The sequence below is a fragment of the Pocillopora verrucosa genome, chromosome 14 (assembly GCF_036669915.1).
Source record: "Pocillopora verrucosa isolate sample1 chromosome 14, ASM3666991v2, whole genome shotgun sequence".
Taxonomy (NCBI): Eukaryota; Metazoa; Cnidaria; class Anthozoa; order Scleractinia; family Pocilloporidae; genus Pocillopora; species Pocillopora verrucosa.
Window position 1 is genome coordinate 3,379,674 of NC_089325.1, and position 25,140 is coordinate 3,404,813.

Sequence of the window (25,140 nt, forward strand, 5' to 3'; positions counted from 1 at the left end):
GGAGAAAAACAAATCAGTAGGGGTCAAAATTAATTACAATTTTGAAAATCAATTCATCGAGATTTTGATTTAAGTGGCAATCAGAGTCGACTTGGCTGCATCATACTCAGTCCCTGCCGAAGCACGAGTTCATTAGTGTGTTGCCACGTTATTGGCTAAAGAACAGAGGATGTCACGCAACGTCTGGGGTAGTCTTCCATGATATTACAGTTCCTGAGCGTCACTGGTTCGTGAGCGACTTTAGACATTACTGAAGTGAACAGCATAAATTAAAAAAAGGGATATTTGAAAATAAGAGAGCAGCAAATTTGGTACAAATCTAATATTCGACTATTCATTGTAAAAGCGAACTACGTCCTCTTCTGTGATTAGGTGCTCTATCAATGATTGCTTACTTGACCTACTTTTCATCACTTTGGAATAAATATTTTTCCCGGAATAAGTTATACAAAGATGTGATATTTTGTTGCGTCTTCGAATTTTAACTTCAAATAGGCAAGGTCTGCTTTGTATGTGTAAGTAACAATAGCAACTCCGGAGGGTTGGTCACCTTTGAATTCTTCTTCAGGGAGCCATTTCACATTTAGTTCATCTATTGTTTGCTTCTTTTGTTGTAATTATTCGCTTGATCTGGAGCATGATAAACTTTAGAATTTTATTTTGCATTTTCCTGTTTAATTTTTTTCAAGCAAATACTAGGACCTGGTTATCAACCGCTGTTTGTTAAATGAGCCCGTGCTCCTACCATTCATCTCGGAAGGATCGAGCACGTCTCTCAGAAAAACGGAGAAGATCGGGCCCCAAGCATTAGAGAGAATCGGTTGGCTTAGTGTATAAAAACGTATACAGCCCGTCACACATCGGCCGAATGCATTCTGGGATAGGGGAAACCCCTGACAACATAGACATGTGCTTGATGGAACTGAAGTGTGTAGCAATTCAGCGAAAAATTGAAAACATTAAGTAAGCAGATGGGAGCTGAGATCTCGCTGCCTAAATGGAAGGTAGCTCAGTTTCAGAGTACAGAAAATTTCTTTTCTCCTTGTGTGAAGAAATAACGGAAGAAAACCTACAAAAGTTGAAGTATTTATGCCTCGATCGATTAACAACAAGAGAATTGGAGGAGATAAACACCGCCACGAATTTGTTTAAATGCCTAGAGATAAAACAAGAGATAAGAAAAGACGATCTAAATTTGTTGGAGGATCTTCTTACGCAAATAGGTCGCTACGATTTAGTGGAGAAACTAAAGGAGTTCAAGAGCAGGCGCAGCTTTGATTGTGGCGCGAGTGGTTCCATTAAGTTTCAAGTTGATGTTAACATGGAAGATGTTCCCGACGCTGCCGAGCCAACCGCGAATGTAGCTGGCGACAAAAATGATCTCACAGCTCTTGCTTCAAGTGGTGAGTTTGAATTATAAATCTGATATGTGATAAAAATTCAATAATGGCTGCCTGTGTTTTTATTTTAAAAATTGAACTGATGCGTGACAAGATATTGTTTTGATTCAGAGTCACGACGATGTTAAGACAATGTCTCTTTTGTCCACCAGACACTTTCTCTTTGGTTGCGATCCTGTGAGTACCTTAGACCGTCCAGGGTCGCAAATTTTGTAGTGTTTTTCAGGGATACATGAAAAATGTGGAGAATGCAAGTTTTATTTGGAAATGATAGTGGTGAGAGTTCCCAATACCCTTTTGTAAAACCCACTCACGTAAAAATATTTGGCCTTGTCACGCATCACGAATAATATCTAAAACTATTTCACGTCACGCAAAATTCAAGACGATCGCACTGAACTAATATTTTACTTTTATATTGTCGCGACCAATCTTTCACGACGAAAGATGACGTAACGTCTTATCTTATTTGTTATAGAACCATTAGGGATCTGTTTTATGACTTTTATTGATGCATCTGAAGTCCATCTCTTGTCAAAACCATAGTCTGAAAACCAAACCACAGCCGTTCGAGAACAATGTACATTTTCTAGACATAAATAGCTGGATATTCATCACGCAAAACAACTAGTAAGCGAAGCAACTTAATTCAGCTTTAAATTTACGGGTCACGTTTGAATATAAAAATTCGCTCACGTGGACATGAAAAGATCTTATCGTCTCTAATCACGATTCGCACATAAAGAAATAAAGTCACGATTCATTAGTAAAAAAAAAAAACGCCCAACCACGCTTCACGTGAAAAGTAGACGGGACCTTCAATCGTGTTTTAAGAAATTTGACTCCCTAAAGTGGATGTCTATACATGTATAGCACCCCACTATAGCTATAAAGTTAGGAGTGTAAATAAAAAGTCAGTACTCTGAATACTAATCTTTTTTCAATCAACATATGAGCAACTTTAGTGAGCTGCTTCACAGCGCCACTAGACTGAGATAAAAAATTTCGAATAGTGCTATACTCATGCATTCTCTTGGTTAAACTTGTCATCAGTTGCTATCTGTTTTAATCTTGTCCATCCTTAATCTTTGTTGTTTTGCCTTTGTTCTTATGTGCTCCTTTTTTATTTTTCTACTTTACAAAACAAATATTTCAAAGTCCTCGAGTTGAGGTAATTTTGCTCGTCACACAAAATGACCCCAAACATTGAGACATATTCAAAGTATATTCAGTTATTCATAAATGTCACACAAATCGTTTTCACGCATACAGAACTTTCCATCACGTGACTGAAATGTTCCGCTTTTCTACTCAGGGTCTGAAGAAATCCTGTTGAGAGACGTCAGCGCAGACGTTTTTGAAGAACTTGGTTTTTTACTAAATCCTTCTTCATTTAAAAGTTGGAAAATTCTGGCAGGTAAGCTTGGCTACACCCTCAACCATGTAACAAATTTCAAATTGTGTCCAACGAACAGCACCCAAATGCTGCTTCAGGATTGGTCCCATCGTGGAGATGCTACAGTTCTGAAGTTGTACCAGACCCTCATGGATATAGGACGCGAAGATGCAGCCCAGAAACTGAAGAGGATTTTATTTCCTTCTCGTGGTACATTGTAGATCTTGTAGACGTGAAAGTTTTGTTTGCCTACTATGACGATGCGAGTTATCTCCTGATAAACGGAACTAAGATTTTTCTTAGGGCATGTGCAGGTTTTCAAATCCATCCTACTTAGCCGCCTCTACCACAAGAATCTACTGTCTGCTATTGTTGTTTTATTGAATTGTTTGAAATAATTAGTTTAGAAAAACAAGAAGAGTTAAAGACTTGAGATAATAGCCCTTTTACTAGTAGAGCTAAATTTCTCATTTTACGTTTTATTGTTTTTCCTCCAGCATTGTTATAAATAATGAGAAATATTAAGAAATATTAAGGCACGCACGCACGCGTGTGCTTGCGCTCAGGTAGCCGATAGTGAAACTAAGGCCCAAAGAATGGGGCGCTTTCTTGGTTTAGGTTTGTTGCTAGAGCAACGTTTGGAGATGACAGTGTCGAGGCCAACCTCGTTGTCAGGGCGCTTTTCCTCTCAAATGAAGAGGGGTGACCCCTCCTCTTTTTTTAAATTGAGACTGAAATGGGTGCATGTTTTGTCAAACCTTTTAACGAAAAGAAAAGAACTAAGAAATTTAAGGTGGCTAGAGTTTCATTTGTTTGTTGTATAGTCTAATTTTATGATGTTATATAACTTTGTTTTTGTGATTAGAGTTACCTGTTCAGGAGAAAATCATCTGCCGCCAATCTTTGATGCTACAGCGACTTTGTAGAATATTTGCTTATTTCGAATAAGGCCATTGTTTGGAGCAGCGGCCGCCGTTGAATTTTCCATGGGTTTGAGTACAGGTTTAGGTCGATAAGATATACATAGAGCGTTTAGAACAAAGAACTTGTTGATATCTCATTAATTTGAATCATGCTCTTTCGGAGCTGCATTTAGGCATTTACTAGACGGAAAACCTGTCTAGATTTCAGGTATTCAACAAGGAAACAACTGCTTTCATTTATGGAAGGGATTTTCGCTCCTATTTATAAAGTTGACCGAAGACGGTTAACAAGCTCAAGTTACAGGATGTGGCATTCGCACGTCCTGCACTAATGCGTTTCAACAACAAACGCTGGTTTATGTTTGCGGTCGATTGATTTTCCCCTTTTAGACATAGTGGAAGGATTATGCCCACTATCTTTGCTGACTCAGCATTAATGATGATAAAAAGAAACTCAAGATTTTGAAAGAAAACATCGATCTTGATATTTTTAGTTTTTCCTCCAAGTCGTTTGTTGAGGGGTTAAAGCTTTCATGATTTCTCTTGACGGGTTCGTCTTGGGCCCCGAAATGATCTCAACAATCATAATTCTCATCTATCGGTTTACCATTTGAAAAAACATGAAGGAGATAGCCGATGAATATAACCTAGTCCGAAACCATTTGCCTCACCCCTTAAGTATAGATGATTGATGGATATCAATATCATGCTGTGATGAAGTGAATTAGTTTCCCTTTAGAGTTCCTCTGGAGCTGAAACAGGAACTTCTCTTTCTCTAACTAATAAACAACTACTTAAATATAGGAAAAGTAAAAACTTGCTTCCTTGAGGAACTTAAGTACAGTCGAACCTGTAAGTGGTCACCCACGGGGAATGGCGGGGTGACCGCTTAATGCACGTTGACTGCTAAATAAAGGAGTAAAACGCGTTAACAGACGCTTTTTGTCCTAACAGTCTTAAGAAAGAAAATAATCTGCAATACCACAGGTCATTTGAACTCAAAGAACTGACATTGATTTCAGGAGATAAATATGGAATAAATTTGACTTGAGGGATTATTCTTAGTTTTATTTGAGTGGTTCTGCTTTAGCTGACCTTCCAATACAGGTGGAAGACAAAAAAAACCAAAAAAAAGATTGGAATTCAGTCAATGCTGACCACTTAGTTGCGGTTTGAATTCCTTTTTAATAAGGGAAAAAATGTCGGTACATTGACAGCCGACATCCGACAACAGACTATCGACAACCGACCGCTTCATATAAGTTCGACTTTAATCGATTGTTCAATTCAGTAGATGGACGATGCCAGTGATACAGACCGTTTTTATCAACATTATTTCGACACCAGCGCTAATTTTTAGATTTTTTTTGTTAGCTTTTTAGTGCAACATTTCGAACAGAAGATAAAATGCCTCCAAATCTGAAAATTTGCCAAAGAATGGATTCTTATGTCCAAAGTACACTGAGAAACCGCTTACTTGACAACTGGGAATTGCTCAATGCCGAAAGCACTTGAGATCAACCACGTGACCGTCGAAATTCCCTATTATAGCTTGATCTAAGGCAGGGGTCGCACTAGTGCTTTTGGTGTTTACATTGGACATAGAATCTGTCATAGCATGCTTGCGACAAGTGCGACCCTTTTGTCGCGTCCAGACATAACTATGTCCGAAGGACCTAAAGATCAAACAAGCCGATGTCCTGCCTCAAAGCAGGTCATATCTTGTCTAATGGCCTTAAAATAACAATTTTTTATTTTTCTTCTGTCGTCAACGTCAATCAAATCTGAAATACGGGCAGAAATTGGAGTTTTGTAATTCTGCAAAGGCAACACGTGTGCACTGCTAGCTACAGCTATCGGGTTAAAATTTTAGTCACCGGTTTTCTCTTCAAACGTTTTATCATGGCGAATTTCAACCCAGTAATTGACATCCGTCGACGTCGGTTTAAAGCGGCAAGGGCCAACATTTGCCGTTGGCGAATGTTGTACAATGCGTACAAACCAATAAGGTTTTGTACATTGAACAAATTAAACAGAGATTGAAGAAATGTCGCTAATAAAACTAGCACCAGCCTCATGTCTAAAAATTATATTTGGCGCTCTTTTCGCGCGTGAAATATAAAGAGTTGACAGACTGGTTTCAAATATCATTTATGTCGCGCAAGTGCGACCTTCATGACTCCCGTGGTGTAAATGTCGCGACATATTTATGGGACAACTTATGACGCGACATAAGAAAAATAAGGCCACAGTGCGACCCCTGCCTAAGCTGATAGCATTTCCTTCCTACCGCGTGGCCAGATCAGGCGTCGAAAAGACTTCTGTAACTTTAAACATTCGGTATTCAATCCTGGGATTGCAAGAGGAGGCTGTTTAGAAGGTATTTATGTACACAATTTTTTGTTTGTTGTTTTTTCCTGTATGTTTCGGGGTAGTTTGGTACAATGACGTTTTAAAGTTATCGATAATTTCAGGCTGAATGTTACCGCATGTTACCACCTATATGTAGACGAAAACGTCGCATTTACATTTACTGAGCATGGAAATCTATGGTTTCTGAGCGTTATCAATCAGAAATGTTGGCTAAATGATGATTCACTATTTTAAGCGGTTCAGTTTTCACATTTCACACAATTCCGTGGCTGGTTCCTAATTTTTGCTAAATTTCCTGAGTTATGATATCCAGTTAGCAGCGCAATATTAGATAACAATGACGAAGCCATTAGTAAACACAGCCATCGGGCTGATATGGAAATTATCTTGAACTTGTGATTTCCCGCCAGGCGAGATCCACCGTTCTATTTCTTCACCTTCTCAGATTTAGCGAGACGAGTCGTTATTTTTTATTTACATTTTAAATTCTTATGCTCTGAAGTAAGCCAAGGTCACAACCGCTTGACAAAAGCTTACCAAGCAATATTTTTGTTTTATTTTCAGTCGAATAATTTCTTAACCGCTCAGGTTTTATCATGAGTTCCTTTTACACGCGATGAGGTCTAATCTTAAGAGTACTTCAGTTATTTCATTCAGGATGTTAAAACACGAAAAGACATATACTGTTTTGACATCTAAGAGATCATATGACTGAACATACTTCACACAAAAAAACCCACGGAAATGAGACATAATTAGCTTCTTTGATATTTACCGAACATTCAGTTAAACTGTCAATTTTTGGTTCCAATATGTAATTGAAACATCCCTAAAAGTTGGTACGTTGAATGCTCTACAACAATCGTGATGTTTATTCTCTGCTTTACACACAATCAGTGACAGTCTTTAGAATAATCGAGAGTTTAATTGTTCCGTTCTTTTGATAGGTTTCAAAACTCAGCAGAAATTAATCACCCGCAACAAATTTTCGAACGATCACGTGACGGTCAGAATAGGATCACTTCTCACTAAAAGACCTCTACTTTTCCGACCGTATCAGTTACGATATCTATAAAAAAATTAAAGAGACCGCTACGGAATATGTCATAGTTCTTCATTTTATAGAAAAAGAGACAAAAAGAAAGGAAAAAAAAAAAAAAAAACACGCGCGAGTGTGAAAAGAGTGTCTCGACAATACCTTTGCTCGGCAGGTATTGTATTGATGTTACCGTAAACATTTCCATTAAGAATTCAAATGCTCACAAGATCTTGCATAGATAATGTGCCGTTCTAATCTTTCGTCAACTCCCCAATAACAAGGAAATATTACATGTAAAACGTTTCAGAAATTAGTCTTCTGAGGCGTAACTCCGGCTACACATCATTCTGTCGAAAACCTGAAAAAGCTGTACCACGCTTCCTAATCAAGTTACAGTTTATTCAATTGATTTTATGATTCTATTACAACGCTTCGGTTAACTCCCACTCACAGTTCTTAGCTTATTTGAAAGAGACACTAAAAACGTGAGGCAGCAGGCACGTGGAACAAGGCCATATATGGGCTTTAAAAAAAATAAATAAAACGTGACAGATAAATGCTATGTAGCAGACAAACTAAATCACTCACAAGTGTAAATCAAATTAAGTCGAATTAACGTATCGTAAAAGTTCCAACAACTCTTATAGTGATTATTACTTCACTTATGCTGCGTTAATGCTCCCTTGGGTCGTCAATCAACACAGACAGGATTTAATTGGGTCCTTGACATTGCTTATGACAAAAACCGAGAATCACTCAACATGATAGCTCTTTTTTTAAGTATTTGTTTTTCTGCTTGTGTGGAGGATTAATTTGCATGTTATAACATGCAAATTAGCAAATTGGGCCAGCTTAAATAAATCTTTGAAAATTTAAAATATGTGAAGTCATTACGCCTTGAATGGGGAAGAAAAAAGCCAAGTCTGCGATCATTTTAAAAGTATTCTCTGCGTCTCTTATTAGACTCGGAAAATTAGTTTCATTTTTATATCTTCCGCTAACTTAGTTTTTACTTATTAAATACACGGTCAGTAACCTTCAAGCTTGATGCTTTATAGGATTAGTGGAGTTGATTAACAATTACGAAGTTTTATGATGATTGATGATGATATTTGTTTGGGTCGAAATTCTTTCTTTTCGTTCATAAGCGGAACAAGAGAAGCGAGCCGGCAAGGGCGATAGTTCTTGTTTTATACACATGCTGTACCTTTTAATGGCTTAGCTCTCCTCTGGGTTCTTTGTAAATCAGTGGTTGAGCATCCAAGCGGGAAATCGGAAGGTTGAATGATCGATACTCAAAAATTCAGAAGTTTTCTTTGTCTCTCGCTCGGATAACATCTTTTTCCAAGACTTGCTTCTTTAGGTGCAAGGCAAACATGAGGAGGGGAGGGAGAGGGTGAGTTCACTCCGTCACAGTATGATCACGCATGGACTATAGGAGAACGGAATCAGTTCAAAAGAGTTACAACTGCTCAAAAATATAAAAATCTGGCATCTTTCTAATCATTTTTATCGATGAATAACTTAACGGATATTACACACACACACAAATATGTTTTCGTTTGAGAAGCTAAGATGTTTTCGGACAGAACCAAGGAAAGCGACGTTTAGGCCTAAAGCGAAAAGAAAAAACGTTTCCATAGTTATTTTCATCAACAGATCTAGGATTATTGTGTTGTCCACACCTTTTAAAAGAATAAGCAATAAATGACACAGCTACGGATAAGTAAATTTTTTTTCATTTTGAGGCGGTGCTTGGTAATTATTTGCAAGTTTACAGCTCGCTCTCCATTTTTATTTCCGGTTTCACTAATAAGTTAGTGTAATATTTGACCCGCGAGTCTGGCGCGCGTAACAGAGTGAGTTAATGTCTGGTTTTGCCTGCCATGAAGAACTACTCGTCACGCTTTTGTATACATTAACCCTTTACCTCCCAAGATCTCATTAGTAATTCTCCTTACTGTCTGCCATATAGTTCTTGTGATGTTAGTTTGGAGAATTTAGTATTGGATCAACTAATAATCTCCTAATCAATATTTTTCTTTATTCTCATCACTTATCTGCTTGATATTGTACTGATATTGTAAGGAGAAATTCAGTCTTGGTCACTCATGGGAGTAAAAGGGTTAAACACAAAAAGGCGAGATCCTTTGTTCCTCTAAAATTCTAACGCATTCTTAGCTTCTCCCCTAAAACTACGAGTCGCTCTGTCAGATATGTTTTATGTATATTATATATATAAACATATATATATTTTATTTCGATATATTCGAACGTGATAGAACACCGAAGCATGAAAATCAGTCTTGCCACAGCATGAAATCGCAAATTTACGCATCTTTAACTCCTGCGTAAATTGGCGATTTCATGCTTAGCGTTCTCTAGGATCACGAGGAAATAACTCTCGCACGTTTCGTATTAACATATACCAGCCGGCAGGCTCTTGCATGTATGCAATACTGTTAATGAAATCGTTAGCTACAGGTTCCAGTTCCCTCACTGTATTCGTATCATATATTCCTTCACTCTATTTCCTTTTAAGCACTTTTATCCCTCATTTGTTGAGATTTTTTTATCGAAACTCTCGTCAGAACCTTTCGAGGTTAATTTTGGCTCTCGCTGCTTATGTGTGCCGGAAACATGTACGTGCTAAAATGATGTGTTGGCATCATTATGAAATATTTTGGTTAGTACCATGATTACGTAACAAGGAAGCAAAAAGATCCTTGAAAAGCGGGTAGACCGTGAAGAAGACCTAAACATAGAAAGAACACTTTTAAAAAGTTCCAGCGGTCATAACCAGGTTGGGTTTTCGCGCAACTCTCTACACCTGTTAGCTGAAAAAGTAAGCTTCTTTTTAACCTACAATAGTCAGCTTCCTACTCTACAAAGGCTGTTCGTGACTTATGCCGTTCGTTGTATCAGTTGCCGTGAGAAATGGTAAACACCAATTCAATAGAAAAACTGATCACGTACCAATTCAATAGGGAAAACCCCTTCAGACCTAATTATAATACCGCCTCAGAAGTAATACCCGACATAAACATGCATGAAGAAAAAAAGAGCGGCATACATGGTAAACTGATTTACTATATAAATCACCTGATAATTTTCTATCGCAAAATTTGAGCGAGGCTGTAGACGAAGCCCTGACAATTCAAAACTCTGCAAAGAAAGACAGGAAGGTATGATAATGGAACAACATAAAGCGACATTATAGTGATCACTGGAATCTCGTGGAGTTTTTGTCGATTAGCTGAGGAAAAAAAGCTTCAAGCAATGCAGCTCTTACTATTGTGGTCATATTCCAAGGATAAACCTTTTAATTTCGCGGCTGCGCTTTTAGGCCTGCTGTATATTCATGATATTCAAGATTGAATTCACTCTATTACCGACCAACTTTCACAGAAAAGATCAGCATTGCAAGTGTCTGACTTTTTTTGTTGTTGTTGTTGTCACCAGTGGGTCTTGGCTATTGTCGGCGTTTAGTACGGCAGTAGGATAGCATTTGTTATTTAGAATTTATGTTATCAATTTTTCCCTATTTGGGCCATTCCGTCATTCTTCTTTAGTTTAAACTAATTGACGTGGTCCGCGATAGGGAATGTCTGTTTAAGAGGTTCTTTTCTATATATGCACAATTAGAGCAGCCATTGATTGTTTTTATTCACTAGCCTTCCCTATGTAAACAGCTTCCATTACCTTCGAAGCTGATTTCTCAGACGTATCGACGTTTTGGGCTACTGAAGAGAGTGTAAGGCTTTCACCAAATGTCGCAGAGCCCAGATCTCTTATATTGATTCACCAACGTACGTGTTCGATGAAGTTGTCAATCATTTTATTGTAATTTTTGAAACTGAAGATGTTTTTGTCTTCGGTCGTTATCAAACCAAATGAAAGCTTTTCGATAGAGTTATTTTGTATCCGTTTTTACTAAACCAATGATTCAACTCATGCTTTAACTGACCGATCAATACAGGTGGGAGACAACATAAACAATTCGTTGGAACTCAGTCAATGGTGACCGCTTAATAGAGTTTGAAATTACACTTTAACGAAAGGAAAAAATTTCGGGACTTTGACAACCGACCGCTTAATATAGGTTGGGCTGTAATTGATGGTTCGGTCCTAAATGGACGATGCCACTGATATCGACCGTCTCTATCAACCATATCTCGACACTAGCGCTAATTTTAAGATTTCTCTAAATTAGGATTTTAGTCCAACATTTCGAACAGAAGAGAAAATACCTCCCTGCAAAATCTAAAAAAATGGCTAAACAATGGATTATTGTGTCCAAAGAACACTAAGAAACCGCTTAATTGAAAACCGGGAACTGCTCATTCCCGAAAATACTTGAGATGGTCATGTGACCGTCGAATTTGACGTAAGCCGAGAGCATTTTGTTCTTACCGCGTGGGCAGATCAATCGTTGAGTAGACATCTGTAACTTCAAACACCCGGTAATCAATCTTGAGCTTGCAAGAGGAGGCTGTTTATAAGGTATTTGTGAATACAATTGTTTTTTGTTTTTTCTTGTATGTTTCGGGGTATTTAGTACAATGACGGTTTAAGGTTATCAATAATTCCAGCCTGAATTTTACCGCCGCTATGAAGACTCTATGTAGTTTATGATTTGTGAGCGTTATCGATCAGATTGAAAACGTAAACGAAACCTAGAAAACCGCTAGGCTGGACCGCTTTTAAAACTACGACTGAACCCATCTGCGACTTCCTCCTTCGTGTCTGTAATATTAGCTAAATAAAAACCAGCTAATGTGGCTGGTTCCTAATTTTTGCTGCATTTCCTGAGTTATGATATCTAGTTAACAGCGCAATATTAGATAACAATGACGAACCTATGAATAAACACAGCCATCGGGCTGATATGACTTTAGAGTGACTTCCCGTTATGGCGAGATCCACCGTTCTATTTCGGCGATAGTTTCATTCTTCACCTCAGATTTAGCGAAATGATTCGTTATTAAGATCTTATGCTTTAAGGGAAGCCAAGGTCACAACCGCTTGACAAAAGCTTACTTGGCAATATTTTCACTTTGTTTTCAGTCGTATAATTTCTTGACCGCTCAGGTTTTTTTCATTTGTTCCTTTTACACTCGATGAAGTGTAATCTTAAGAATGCTTCAATTATTTCATTCAGGATGTTAACACACGAAAAGAGATATTGTTTCGACAACTAAGAGATCATATGACTGAACACACTTCAGAACAAAAACCCCAGGAAAATGAGAAGTTTCTTTGATATTTACCAAACACTCGGTTAAACTGACAATTTTTGGTTTCAATATGTAATTGAAATGTCCTTAAGAGTTCGTACGTTGAATGCTCTACTACGGTCATAGTGTTTATTCTCAGCTTTACGCACCATGAATATTAGTCTTAACAACGATCAGAAATTTTATTGTTCCGTGCTTTTTATAGGTTTTAAAACTCGGCATCAATCAACCTAGCACAACAAATTTCCGAACAATCACGTGATGGTCGAGGAAGGATCACATCTCACAAATAAAGGACTTCGACTTTTCTGACCGTATTAGTTACAATTAAACAAAAACTTAAAGCGACCGTCATGAAATATGTCATAATTCTTCATTTTATAGAAAAAGAGGAAAAAAGAAGGAAAAAAACAAAAAACGTGCGAGTGTGAAGAGGGTACATCTCGGCAATGCCTGTGCTCGGCAGACACAGGGTCATATTTCATTCTTGTTTTACCGGAAATATTTGCATTCAAAGTTCAATTGCGCCCAACATCTTGCATCAGTAATGTGTCTATCTAATCTTACGTCAACCCCTCAATAACAAGGAAATATTAAATGTAAAACGTTTCAGAAATTAGGCGTATGAGGCGTAACTCAACTATACTTCACTCTGTCAAAAACTTGTAAAGACTGTACCATGCTTCTTTATCGAGTTACGCTTTATTCACTTTATTTTACGATTCTATGACAACGCTTTGGTTAACTCTCACTCACAGCTACTAATTAAATTATAGTGTTTATAGCTGCGAGGATTTCTTATATTCGTTTCTTCACCGCTGTGCACATATATGATTTTCATATATCTACAATCATTATGTTCAAATATCATTACCACATCATCACAGTATGATCAGGCGCATGCATGGACTATAGGAGAACGGAATTAGTTAAAAGAGCAACAAAAATACTAAAAAATATTAAAATCTGGCACCGTTTTAATCATTTTCATTCAAGACTAGCTCAACGGATATTACGCAAATGAATATATTTGCGTTTTCGGACAGGACTAAGGAAGCGATATTTAGGCCAAAATCGAAACAAGAACGTCTCCATTGTTAATCTGATCAATACTAAGATCTAAGAACTTCTATCCGCTGGTCAGCAGTGAAGCGCGTTACACAGACCTCTTACCCAGACCATCGCCTTTCATAGAAGCAGTGAGTCTGGCTAAAACGTACGGCTGTATGAATGTATAGCCGAGTTTGAGGTTAAAATGCAATCCTCGTCACAAGGATATTTTCAAGTGTATTTTCATGAGCGTGTAGAATATTTTCACTGGAGCGTGTAGAATATTGATGTTCTCCATCGGCGGATTGGCAGGTTGTGAAAGCCATTTCTTAACAATTGATATTTTAGCACCAGTGATTAAGTTTGATGACTAGCTATTGATATTTTAGCACTAATGATTAAGATTTATCAGTAGCGACTGATATTTTAGCAGTAACGATTGAGGTTTATCTCTAGCGACTGATATTTTGACACAAATGGCTCCCCAAATTTTCGAGGTTAATTTTACCTCTCGCTGCTTATGTCTACCAGAACGTGTAAGTGCTAAATTGTGTTCGTATTTCCGAGATTTTTGGTTAATTGCAAGATTACGTAACAAGGAAGTAAATAGTTCCATGAAAGCGGGTGTGTTTGTTGCAGAGCTTGAGCGATATAAATCACCTGATAATTTTCTATCGCAAATTTGAGCGAGGCTGTAGACGAAGCCCTGACAATTCAAGACTCTGCAAAGAAAGATACAAAGGTAGGATAATACAACAAGATTAAGCGAAAGAAGGAAGGGTGACCGCTTAATGCGGGTTGACCGCTAAACAAAGGAGTCAAACGCGTTCAAATACGCCTTTCGTCCTAACAGTCTTAAGAAAGAAGATAATATGCAATACCACATCTGGTGTTATTTGAGTGGTTCCGCTTGGAAGAGACAATAGAAATAACCACTTGAAACTCAGTTAATGGTTACCGCTTCATAGCGGTTTCAATTACATTTTGATAAGGGGAAAAAATTTCAGGACTTTGACAACCGACAACCGACCACTTATACAGGTTCGACTTTAATTGATTGTTCAATTCCTAGATGGACGATGCCAGTGATACGGACCGTCTCCACCAAACATATTTCTTATTTCTGAGTTAGGATTTTAATGCAACATTTCAAAAAGAAGAGAAAATGCCTTCAAAATCTGAAAATTTGTCAAACTATGGATTCTCGTTTCCAAATTGCACTCGGAAACCGCATAATTAACAACTGGGAATTGCACAATCACGAAAATAAATGAGATACACAACCATGTGACAGTCGAATTCCATACTTATTGTTCAACATAGGCCGAGGGCATTTCATTCTTACTACGTGGCCAGATCGAAAAACGAGAAGACTTCTTTAACTTCAAACACTCGGTTATAAATCCTCAGCTTGAAAGAGGTGGCTGCTTATAAGGTATTCATGTACACAATTTTTAGTTTGTTGTTTTTTTCTGTATGTTTCGGGGTAGTTTGGTACAATGACGGTTTAAGGTTATCAATAATTTCAGCCTGAACTTTATCGCCTATATCTAGACGACAACGTCGCATTTACATTTACTGAGCATGGAAATTTATTGTTTGTGAGCGTTATCAATCAGATTGAAAAGGCAAACGAAAGCTTGAAAGCTGTTAGGCTGGACCGCTTCTTAAACATCAACCCATCCGCGACTTCCTCCTTCATATCTGTAATATTAGATAAATGGTGATTCACTATTTTACACGGATATTTTCATATTTCACACAATGCTGTGGCTGGTTCCTAATTTTTGCTACATTTCCTGATTTATGATATCTAGTTAACTGCGCAATATTAGATAACAACGACGAAGCTAAAAATAATCACAGCCATCGGGTTGATATGAAAATTATCTTAATCTTTAGATTGACTTCCCGTTTAGGCTAGATCCACCGTTTATTTGGCCGATAGTTTTATTCTTTGCCATCTCAAATTGAGCGAAACGAGTTGCTATATATTTACTTTTTTTATATTTATGTATTTAGTTCTTATGTCCAGAGGGAAGCCAATGTCACAAAGCGCTTGACAAGAGCTTACTTAGCAATATTTTCAGTTTGTTTTATTCGTGTAATTTCATAGCCGCTCAGGTTTTTTCAAGAGTTCCATCTACTCTCGATGAGGTCTAATCTTACGAGTGCTTCAATTATTTCATTCAGGATGTTCATACACGGAAAGAGAGATATTTTTTCTACGTCTAAGAGATCATATGACTGAACATACTCCACACAAAAAAACAAAACAGACAAAAAAACCAAAAGCAGGAAAATGAGACTTAATTAGCTTCTTTGATATTTACCGAAGCGCAATATTAGATAACAATAACGAAGTTATGGGTGAACGCTTAATCTTAAGAGTGACCTCCCGTTTAGGTGAGATCCACAGTTCTCTTTCGGCAATAGTTTTATTCTTCACCTTCTCAGATTTAGCGAAACGAGTCGTAATTTTTTTTAAATTCAGGATGTGAACACACGAAAAGAGAGATATTTTCTCGAATTCTAAGAGATCATGTGACTGAACACATTTCACACAATTAGCTTCTTTGATATTTACCGAACTGTCCGTTAAACTGGCAATTTTTGGTTTCATCATGTAATTTAAACATCCCTAAAAGTTCGTACGTCGAATGCTCTACTACGATCATAATATTTATTCTCTGCTTTATGCAGAGAAAAGCAGGATGTTGGGAATTACGTTTGTTTACTATTTTCTCAACCTTAGCGTTTGCAGTAAGTAATTAGCATTCAAATTGATTTTGTATTTTCCTGCGCCAGATGACTGTGAGTTACTTTGTATAACAATCGGCTGGGTTGTCATGATGCGGTTTCATGAAACGAGACTACACCGAAGACCTCCCAGACGGGCAATATTGACTGCACCATGGTGCCACGCTGTTTGTGTCTATCTTTAATCATATAGAGTTGAACTTTAATTACATATGATATGTGGTTTGATAACAGCCAAAAAAACCTTCTCGGATTAATTTTTTAACTTCTCTGCACTTAGCACCTCAAGGGATTACATGACACGTATGTGATTTTAAAACAAATATTATCTTACAGGAAAAAAGACAGGGTCGTGACTTAACACTTAACGATTGTTTACTGCTCTTTGGTGGTCAAGCTCTAACATCATCATCTTAATAGAAGTGACAATTGATTACATAAATGCTCCGGGCTGTGTCAATTAAACAGATTAATTGCAGCCGTAGTCTGACAAAATTGTTTTGGTCATCTAATACCGTTACGGTCTCCGCAATGGGTTAATGGCTTTAACGTGATTTTTTTTCTGTGTTTCAGCTGCTTCACTGAATAACAGTGCTGTTGTGAGAGATTTTCATCGTGAATAATGAGACTCGTATCCAGCTAAGAATTTATTGGCTTTTGACACGGGCGTCTATAGGAAGGTCACATTAAGCTGCGAGGGCACGAAGCATTTTGTAAATATTTTCATAGTTTAGCAAACTCATTGATTTTTGTGATGCTTCGACAAAGCCTTGATTTCAACGGGCTATTGAAGAATAAAAGGAATGGGAATCAAGAAAGTAGACTAAAACAGAAGGGATTGACCAATTCGGCGTTGAACAAACAAATTTTTCTCAACTTAATGACCACGTATGCTTCCCACATCTATCATAAATGCAGCCTGCGGGTGTAACACGCAAAGGCAATTAGTAGAGTTGCTCATTTTACTTATGGTGCCAAATACTTTATTGACAGTAATGCCATCAAACTGAAGTGACTCCCTCAAAGAATCGCCGCTTGGCTGCTCATCACGCTTAAATTGATTTGAAATAAATGTTTGACACTTGAGCAACTTTTCGACTTTGCCCATCCTAAACGTGTCAACCTTATGTGGATACGGCTTTGCTTGCCAGAGAGCTCTCCATTTCTACCTTTTATTTCCATTATCTTTCCGTTAAAGGTATGCTTATACATAAAGGCTTATCATCGCCTGTCATTGTAAAGTCGAAGTCCAATTGTAGTTGCATGTGCTCTCACGTGTTTCGAGAGCAACTCATTCAGTACAACTTCTCTTGAATATGTCACCCAAGAAATCATCAAATGTTATAGAAAACTAGACTCTTTAATTTGTTTTATGGTCATTGTCGAGGTAACGGTATACATCTCTAACTCTAATCAGAGTTGTTAGTCGACACAGCCGTACTCAAACAAAAAGATAAAAGTTGATGACTGCAGCACAATTTATCGTAAGTCCTTCACGCGAGAAAATCAATAAAATTTGGTACATTTGTAATACGAATTATGTACGTTAAAAAGCGTCTGAAGGTATAGGAAGTCTTATCAAATAGGGAAACAATTTTCTAAGGTTTTTGAGTGCCGCTTTATCGTGCGCCAGCTGTGTTTTGTCTTACCATTTACGTGTACCGGAATGCAATGAGAGAATGCAGGTAATATTTGAGCGACCCCTTGTGTCAAAAGTGAACGGGCTGCATTTGTCAATCTAAAATAATAACGGCTCGAAACGGCCTTCTATCGAGTTATAAACAGTTGCTTTAAGAGGAACATAAGAACTTAATCTATAACATCAATAACGAAGTGCCTATAGATATATTCCCAAGTTTATTGTATGCCATATATTTTACCTTCACTATGACCGTCATAATCGGCGAGGAAAGTGCACTGTTTTGATGAAACTTGTTTTTATTTTGTAGCAGTAGTCGGCTAAATACTACTATTTCTCGATCTGCGCAAATTTTCTGGATTTTGGAAAGATTCTTGAATTGTGAACTTCTTTCGATTTGATGAAAGTTATTCGTGGATCTATGAATTAAACCAGGATTTGAAAGTGTTTTCTCAATCTGACAACCTTTTCAAAGCGATTTGCGCTGGGCCGCAGCGTTTCTTCTTCTTCTTCTTCTTCTTTTTTTTTTTCGTTATGCGAATGCGGAACTACCACCCAAACACTAGACTTTAATTGTTATTGAAAATACCGCGTTTACAATCCTCCTCCGCTGAGTTATGCGTATGGCTTTTGAGTCGACTTGTGAACCATCAGTTGTTTCACGTTTCCCTTTGTGTATACAGTATGTAATTATGAAATTTATCTGTCTTCCTTTTGTCATTGACCTTATCAGACGAGATCACAGAAGTTCTGGTCCTCAGCCCTTAACTTAGCAGCAAATAATTCATATGCGCTTTCGCAATTTTAACGTTTATACCTTTACTATATAAAATCATTGTTGGTACAATCGTACAAAGCAATTTTCTCTCTTTTTCAGATACACAGTTTTCCCTTTTTGATACAATGAACACACGCTGATTGGCATGTCACGCATTCCCCTCCTTACATTGATGATTAAAACAGGACAGCTTAAGCGCTGGACAATTTTTCATTTGTTTCGTTTCGCAAATCAGGGTTATCACATGGTTATCTCATGGTTAACATGACGCCCTATTTGACAAGTCGTATAAGGAAAAGTTCTATTGAAGTGGGTCCATTTTTACATCAGCCTTTTTTTTTTAGCAGAGGCGGTAGCGGCTTGTTCAATGATTGGTAAGAAAGCTTGTATTCATCGGAGAAATTTTTTTTATCCTGGAAAATTCGGTATCTTGGAGGTGTAACTTTGCTATCAGAAGATCAATGTTCACTGGGAAAGCCCAATGAAACAATTGAAGGGTGGTATGAGTCTTGGCCGGACAGATCGAATGGGCTGCAATTCAAACAATTTCAATGTTGTATTGACTTTACGTTCGATGATTTTCGATCACTGCTCGTTCCATGAAGGTAACTCATTTTGCATTTATTGTGTAACGAAAATGACTATTCCAAAAGTTGCGAGCAGAGTGCATGAATTAAGAGTTTTGTTATCGCGCGGGAGTTTTCGTGGAGCACGCCCACTCTTCCTTTTTTTTATCTGTTTTTTCTCTTAGACGAGCGTTCATTAGTATGCGTTAATTATCGGCTAAAATAATACATATTGTAGGGAGAGATTATTGCTCACGATTTCTTATTATCAAGTCAATTGCTGCCGACTCTGATATTTGTAACGATACTTTTGAATGGTAGCTTCTTGCGAAAATGTCGGCTCGTTGAACATTGTGAGGAAACTTCTTCCTCCATTTTCCTCATGGGAAGAACTCAAATATAGATATTTATGGCCGCTCCGCTCTCCCGCAAGACGCAATTTTCAGGAAACAAAGACTGCCTCGATGTAGTCCATAGAAATCAAATACAAAAATAGCTGGGTCTTTAAAGTACACAGGGGAAATGATGATTCTTACCGTTTACTAATAGTGTGTCAGTTATTGTTCATCGATGACACAGCAAATTCAACAAAAGATGATATAAAAGGTGTAGACAGAAAAGTTATCGATGCTTATTTCCTTACAGCCCACACACTTTAATTTCATTTGTACACGTCGGTTTTTTCTTAAATATTTGCATAATATTTTGATTTGGCTTGCAGTTAAGACACTTACCACCCTGACTTTTTCAGAAATTAGAGAGATTTTCGTTCTCTCGAGTCATTCTAAAACATTGAAGTCGTTTTGTCATTGTCTTTGAGAGGGCTTATTGTAATTTGCGGAACGAAACAAAATGAAAAAATGTTATTTGTGAGTTTAATTCAAATCGGTAATATACGAAAAGGAAATATTTCAATTTTGAATCAGAAATCTGTAATTTTCAAACTTGTCATTTAAAAAATTATCCAGCGTAGGAACTGTGCTGTTTTAATCATCAATGTTCGAAGTGGAATGCATGACATGACACTTAACTTTAAGCCGGAAAACGGTGTATCTGTAAAGAGAGAAGATTGCTCTGTACGACTGTACCAACAATGTTTTTATAGTAAAGGTGCAAATATCAAAATTGCGATAGCGAATGAGAATTTTATGCTGCTAAGTTAAGGATTAAGGACAGGAAATTCCGTGATAAAATCAATGACACGAGTAAAGTTAGATAAATTTAGTAATGATATACTGTCCACACAAAGGGAAACGTGAAGCAACTGAAAGATGGTTCGTGATGACCGGTGAGTGTCATTTAGCACTGGAACAAGTCGACTTAAAAGGCACACGCATAACTCAACAGTGGAGGATCAAAAACCAGAATTAGCCATATTTTCAAAAACAATTGAAGTCGAGTGTTTAAATGGCAGTTTCACATTCGCATGACAAAAGAACAGACCAGAGTAACAGCCAAGCTGTTTTACAACATAAAAATGGTCAATCGAAAACCGCTCAAGAAAAATTTTTATGATCCAGTAAAAACTTCATTAATCAGTCGCATTTACCTATACAACCACCTCCCATCCCTCCATGAATAACAACAGTCTGTCACTCGCTCCTCCCTTAGAACTGATAGACTACATCCCACCCCTCCCTGAGTACAAATAGTGTCCCCCCCCCCCGATAAAATGGTCCAAAAGAAAAAAAAAGGTCCCAAAAAATTGTCCAAGAAATAGTCCAAGGGTCCAATGGTCCAATGGTCCAGTCCATATTTTATCCTATGCCTCATTTATTTATTATTGTCTTGGTGAAATTAAGAAACACCTAATCACGTTTTTCTATATATACATTAAACGCAAAAAGACGAGTTCCTTAGTTCCTCTTGGAATTCTAACGCAATCTTAGCGTCTCCTCTAAAAAACCATTAGTCTCTCTTGATCTGTCAGCTATATTTTTTATCTCATCTTAAGAGAAATCAATGAAAAAATTATTCGTAAACAATGTCGAACGTGATGGATTGCCGAAGCATGGAAATCAATCTTGCATAGCGTACTATAGGATTACGAGGAAACAACGCTTGCACGTTGCGTAGTAACATATATCAGCCGAGAGGGCTCCTACATGTATGCAATACTGTTAATGAAATCGTTAGCTACGGGTTCTATCATCTATTTCTTCACTCTATTTCCTTTTAAGCACTTTTATTCCTCATTTGTTGAGATTTTTTATCGAATTCTCGTTAGGATCTTTCGAGGTTAATTTTGTCTCTCGCTGCTTATGTAGGCCGGAAACATATACGTGCTAAAATGATGTGTTGGCATCATCATGAAATGTTTTGGTTAGTACCAAGATTACGTAGCAAGGGAGCAAATAGGTCCATGAAAAGCGGGTGGACCGTGACGAAGATCCAAATATAGAAAGAACGCTTTTTAAAAGTTCCAGCGGTCATGACATGTTTGGGTTTTCACGCAACTTTCTGCTCTCGTTAGCTGGAAAATTAAGCTTTTTCTCAACCTACAATAGTTAGCTTCCTACTTTAGAAGGGCTGTTCGTGACTTATGCCGTTCGTTATTTCAGTTGCCGTGAGAAATGTACTTGTACATCAGAAAACTGTTGATCACGTACCAATTCAATAGGGAAAACCCCTTCAGACAAATTACCAAACATAATTATGCATGCCAAACTGAGCAACATATAAGGCTTGTTGCAGAGTTTGAGCGAGGCTGTAGACGTAGCCCTGACAATTCAAGTCTCTGCAAAGAAAGACAGAAAGGTAGGACAATATACAACAAATTAAGCAACATTACAATGATCAGTGGAATCTCGTAAAGTTTTTGTCGATTAGCTACGGAAAAAATGCTTCAAGTAATGTGGCTCTCACTATTGAAATCAGTATTTTAATTTCGCCACTGCGTTTTTAGGCTTGCTGTATATTCATGATATCCAAGATTAAATTCACTCCATTACTGACAAACTTTCACAGGAAAGTTAAGTATTGCAAGTGTCTGATATTGTTTTATTGTCACCAGAACGCTGTTGGTCACTTTTCAGTGGCTCCTGTATTGTCCTGTATTGTCGTAACCTCAGTAGCATGGCACAACCATTAAACGAAGGTCTAACGCTCGAAACTTCAGCCTAAGAAACTCTTCATGCGTATGGCGGCCAATTTACATTGTCAACTCAATTCATAAAACCAAACTTTCCGTTTAATTCTACTTTAAATCGTTCGTAACCTGCCTTTTTGTTAGTTACGACTTATTTTTAATTAATTCTCTGTTTAAATTTTCCATTGATCAAAAATACTTCGGAGAGCCTTTTTTCAGGCTGGTCTAACACGAAAGCGCACATGTAGGGCCGTTACTCACTCCTACCCCACGATTGTTTGCGTGGGAGGAATGCTATATTTAGGCCGAAAAAAAAAAACAACGTCATCAGGAAAAGGAAAAATATTACAGATTTTCATCGACCCTATTTTTTCAGTCATTTGCTATCAGTTAACTGGAACCCCCGCTAACTTTTTTTTTTATAAGGCTTTTGTCTCGTAATTTCTATCATTCGATTCTAGAATTGTGGGCGCTGACAATTCCTTACCTGGCGGGGCTCTGAGGGACAATATGTTTAGCGTGAAGCAAAATATCGCAAGATACTCTTAATCTGAATACAATTTAAATTTTATGAAAAAAAGATGCAATGCCATTAGAAACTAATAGGATGTTTTTTAATGTTTCAGATTTATTGCAATAGTGGGCTGGCGATCAGACTGAAAACTTGACGATGGACGAAAGATATCAATTGTTCTTGTTTTCCCTTTTGTCGTTGCTTTTGCGTAAGTATGGTATTACACCTTTCTTCATTTATCATATGTTTGTCAGGCCCCTGAGTTGTATCTATCTATTTACTTTCATGGTCTATGCTTTACAGCTGACAATAAGCTACAATGCTAATCAAAAGGCAACCTTCAGGTCATATATTGCGAAGTCATCGAGGATGAACATAAGAGCACATAAAAATATCACAGCGCTGCAAAAATCGCTCATGGCCTTCTGACTGAAGATCCGCAATGGAAGGAAGAGGGTTTACTGGTTTAAAGTCAGCAAGAGTTTCAAGAAAAATGCTAAAGAGACAGAAGTCCGTGCTTATAAATCCCATTCATAGAAAATAGTTTATTGTTACTTTAAAGAAGCGCTTCTATCTAAAACAGGTGTCGTCTTGATCACATTAGTCAAAGATAATTTCCATTGAAAGAATACATTAGTCCTATTAGGTATCACTCGCTCTTTATCTCACATCAATAAAATACTGAAAGGTATGTTTCAACTCGCAGACGTGAGCGTTCAGGCTAATTCTCCATGCCAACCGGATCAGATTACAATCAAAGATCCAAAAACCGGTTCGATTCAGTGCCAGGACTGTTTGAAATGTCCACCTGGCGAGGGTCTCTCAGTCGATTGCGGAGAAGTAATAACCCCTTCGACACCTGTGCAGTGCAAGCCATGTGTGCTGGGAGAGACATATTCTGCTTCCCTCAAGGCCGGAGCTTGTGAGGACTGTGGAAATTGCGGTGAGTACCGCGAAACTACAAAAGCCTGTACGGTAACTTCCAAGGCCGTGTGTGGAAGGTGCAAGTCTGGCGCATATGCAGAGGGCATTCTGGGACTGTGCAAGCCCTGCTCTCCGTGTTGTAATGATGGTAAAGATATCGTTATACCTGAGTGCCAAGTTCCAGGTGTACCAACAGGCATGCAGTGCAGCTACCTACGATCCAACAAGTGCAGCGCATTGGTGACATCAACTATTAGCCCGACGCCGTCAACCCCACAAGATCAGTCCATAACCCCATGGTGGCCATCCTCTTCTACAACGAGCACCGAAGTAATCTCTTCTCCAAGTGAGCCAGCTGTCAACCTGATTGAAGAGAATTCACCAAATGTGGGCGTCATAGCTGGTTCTGTTGTGGGCGGCCTCCTTGTCCTTCCTTCCTTCTCAAGTTTATATCACAAATACCACACAATTTACTAATCAAAGGCTTACAAAATCCATTCTTTGAAATCATTTCAAAAACATATAAAACCGTTATGAAGGAGTTTTTGAAGGTTGATTTAAACTTTTTTAAACATAATTTCAATTTCATTAACTGATGCATCTTTTGATATTACTTTAGTTTCAGATTCTAGACTTGATGGGTCTGTGGTGAAGCAGTATACAAAATCGTCTAAAAAGCAAGTATACAGTCTCCCCAATGTTGTCACCAAGACGACCACTGTCACGATGGTCAAGGTCACTGATGAGAAGGTCACTACGGTTTGACGACAGCCAGAGAAATTGGGACATTTTCGCTACTTAAGGTGTTTCTAATCGTCTTAAAACGTCTGCAAGCCCCGATTCATTCTTATTCTAAGATTCTCTGTTCTCCACACTTCCGTGAGATCATCAGCTTTCAGCATTTTCAGCAAATCATTAAAAGAGAAAAATTAAAAGGATCGGTCATTTTCGATCGCTTGGAGGGTGTATCGAAGGATTTTACTTGTGTCGCGATAAAATTTACCTGATCTCCTCATAAGGCTTTGTAATATAGTTATGATCCCCTTCATTCGCAATTGCCAATAAATTGTCTATACCCCCCCCCCTTTATACTCTGTTAGCACGACTGATCCTCTCTATGTTCCATCTGTACCCACTCAAATGAATCCACCATAAGGGGGTTGGGGTGGGTGGGCTTGGGTGAAGGGAGTGAGAACGCCTTCAGCACACAGTTCTTCCAATGTTGTAACCAGGAAGACCGCTGTCACGATGTTCAAAGACACCGATGAGGAGGTCACTACGGTTTGACGACAGTCGTCAGCTCCTTTGAATGCAATTTTCCGTTAAGTTATGCTCAGTAGTTTTTTGAGTTAGTGACAGAGAAATTTATTGTTTGACAAATTCCCCTTTAAAATACCATATGAAATGTGTTGAAAACAGTATGGAGGACTTGCATACAAATCTTCGGGTGTAA

The 25,140-nt window shown here is 37.9% G+C and overlaps 2 protein-coding genes across 2 annotated transcripts; both read left to right on the forward strand.

The window, feature by feature from the left end:
- The first annotated feature begins 749 nt into the window (after positions 1-749).
- On the forward strand, positions 750-4,765 carry LOC131769345 (uncharacterized). Its single transcript, XM_059085069.2, has 2 exons — positions 750-1,403; positions 2,716-4,765. The coding sequence occupies exons 1-2, from the start codon at positions 998-1,000 to the stop codon at positions 3,015-3,017; spliced, it is 708 nt and encodes a 235-aa protein (XP_058941052.2). The 5' UTR covers positions 750-997; the 3' UTR covers positions 3,018-4,765.
- A 1,222-nt stretch (positions 4,766-5,987) lies between these two features.
- Positions 5,988-24,827, forward strand: LOC131769373 (tumor necrosis factor receptor superfamily member 4-like). Its single transcript, XM_066161258.1, has 4 exons — positions 5,988-6,099; positions 22,876-22,971; positions 23,470-24,156; positions 24,307-24,827. Exons 2-4 carry the CDS (start codon positions 22,920-22,922, stop codon positions 24,450-24,452), a joined length of 885 nt encoding a protein of 294 aa, XP_066017355.1. The 5' UTR covers positions 5,988-6,099; positions 22,876-22,919; the 3' UTR covers positions 24,453-24,827.
- Positions 24,828-25,140: the final 313 nt, after the last annotated feature.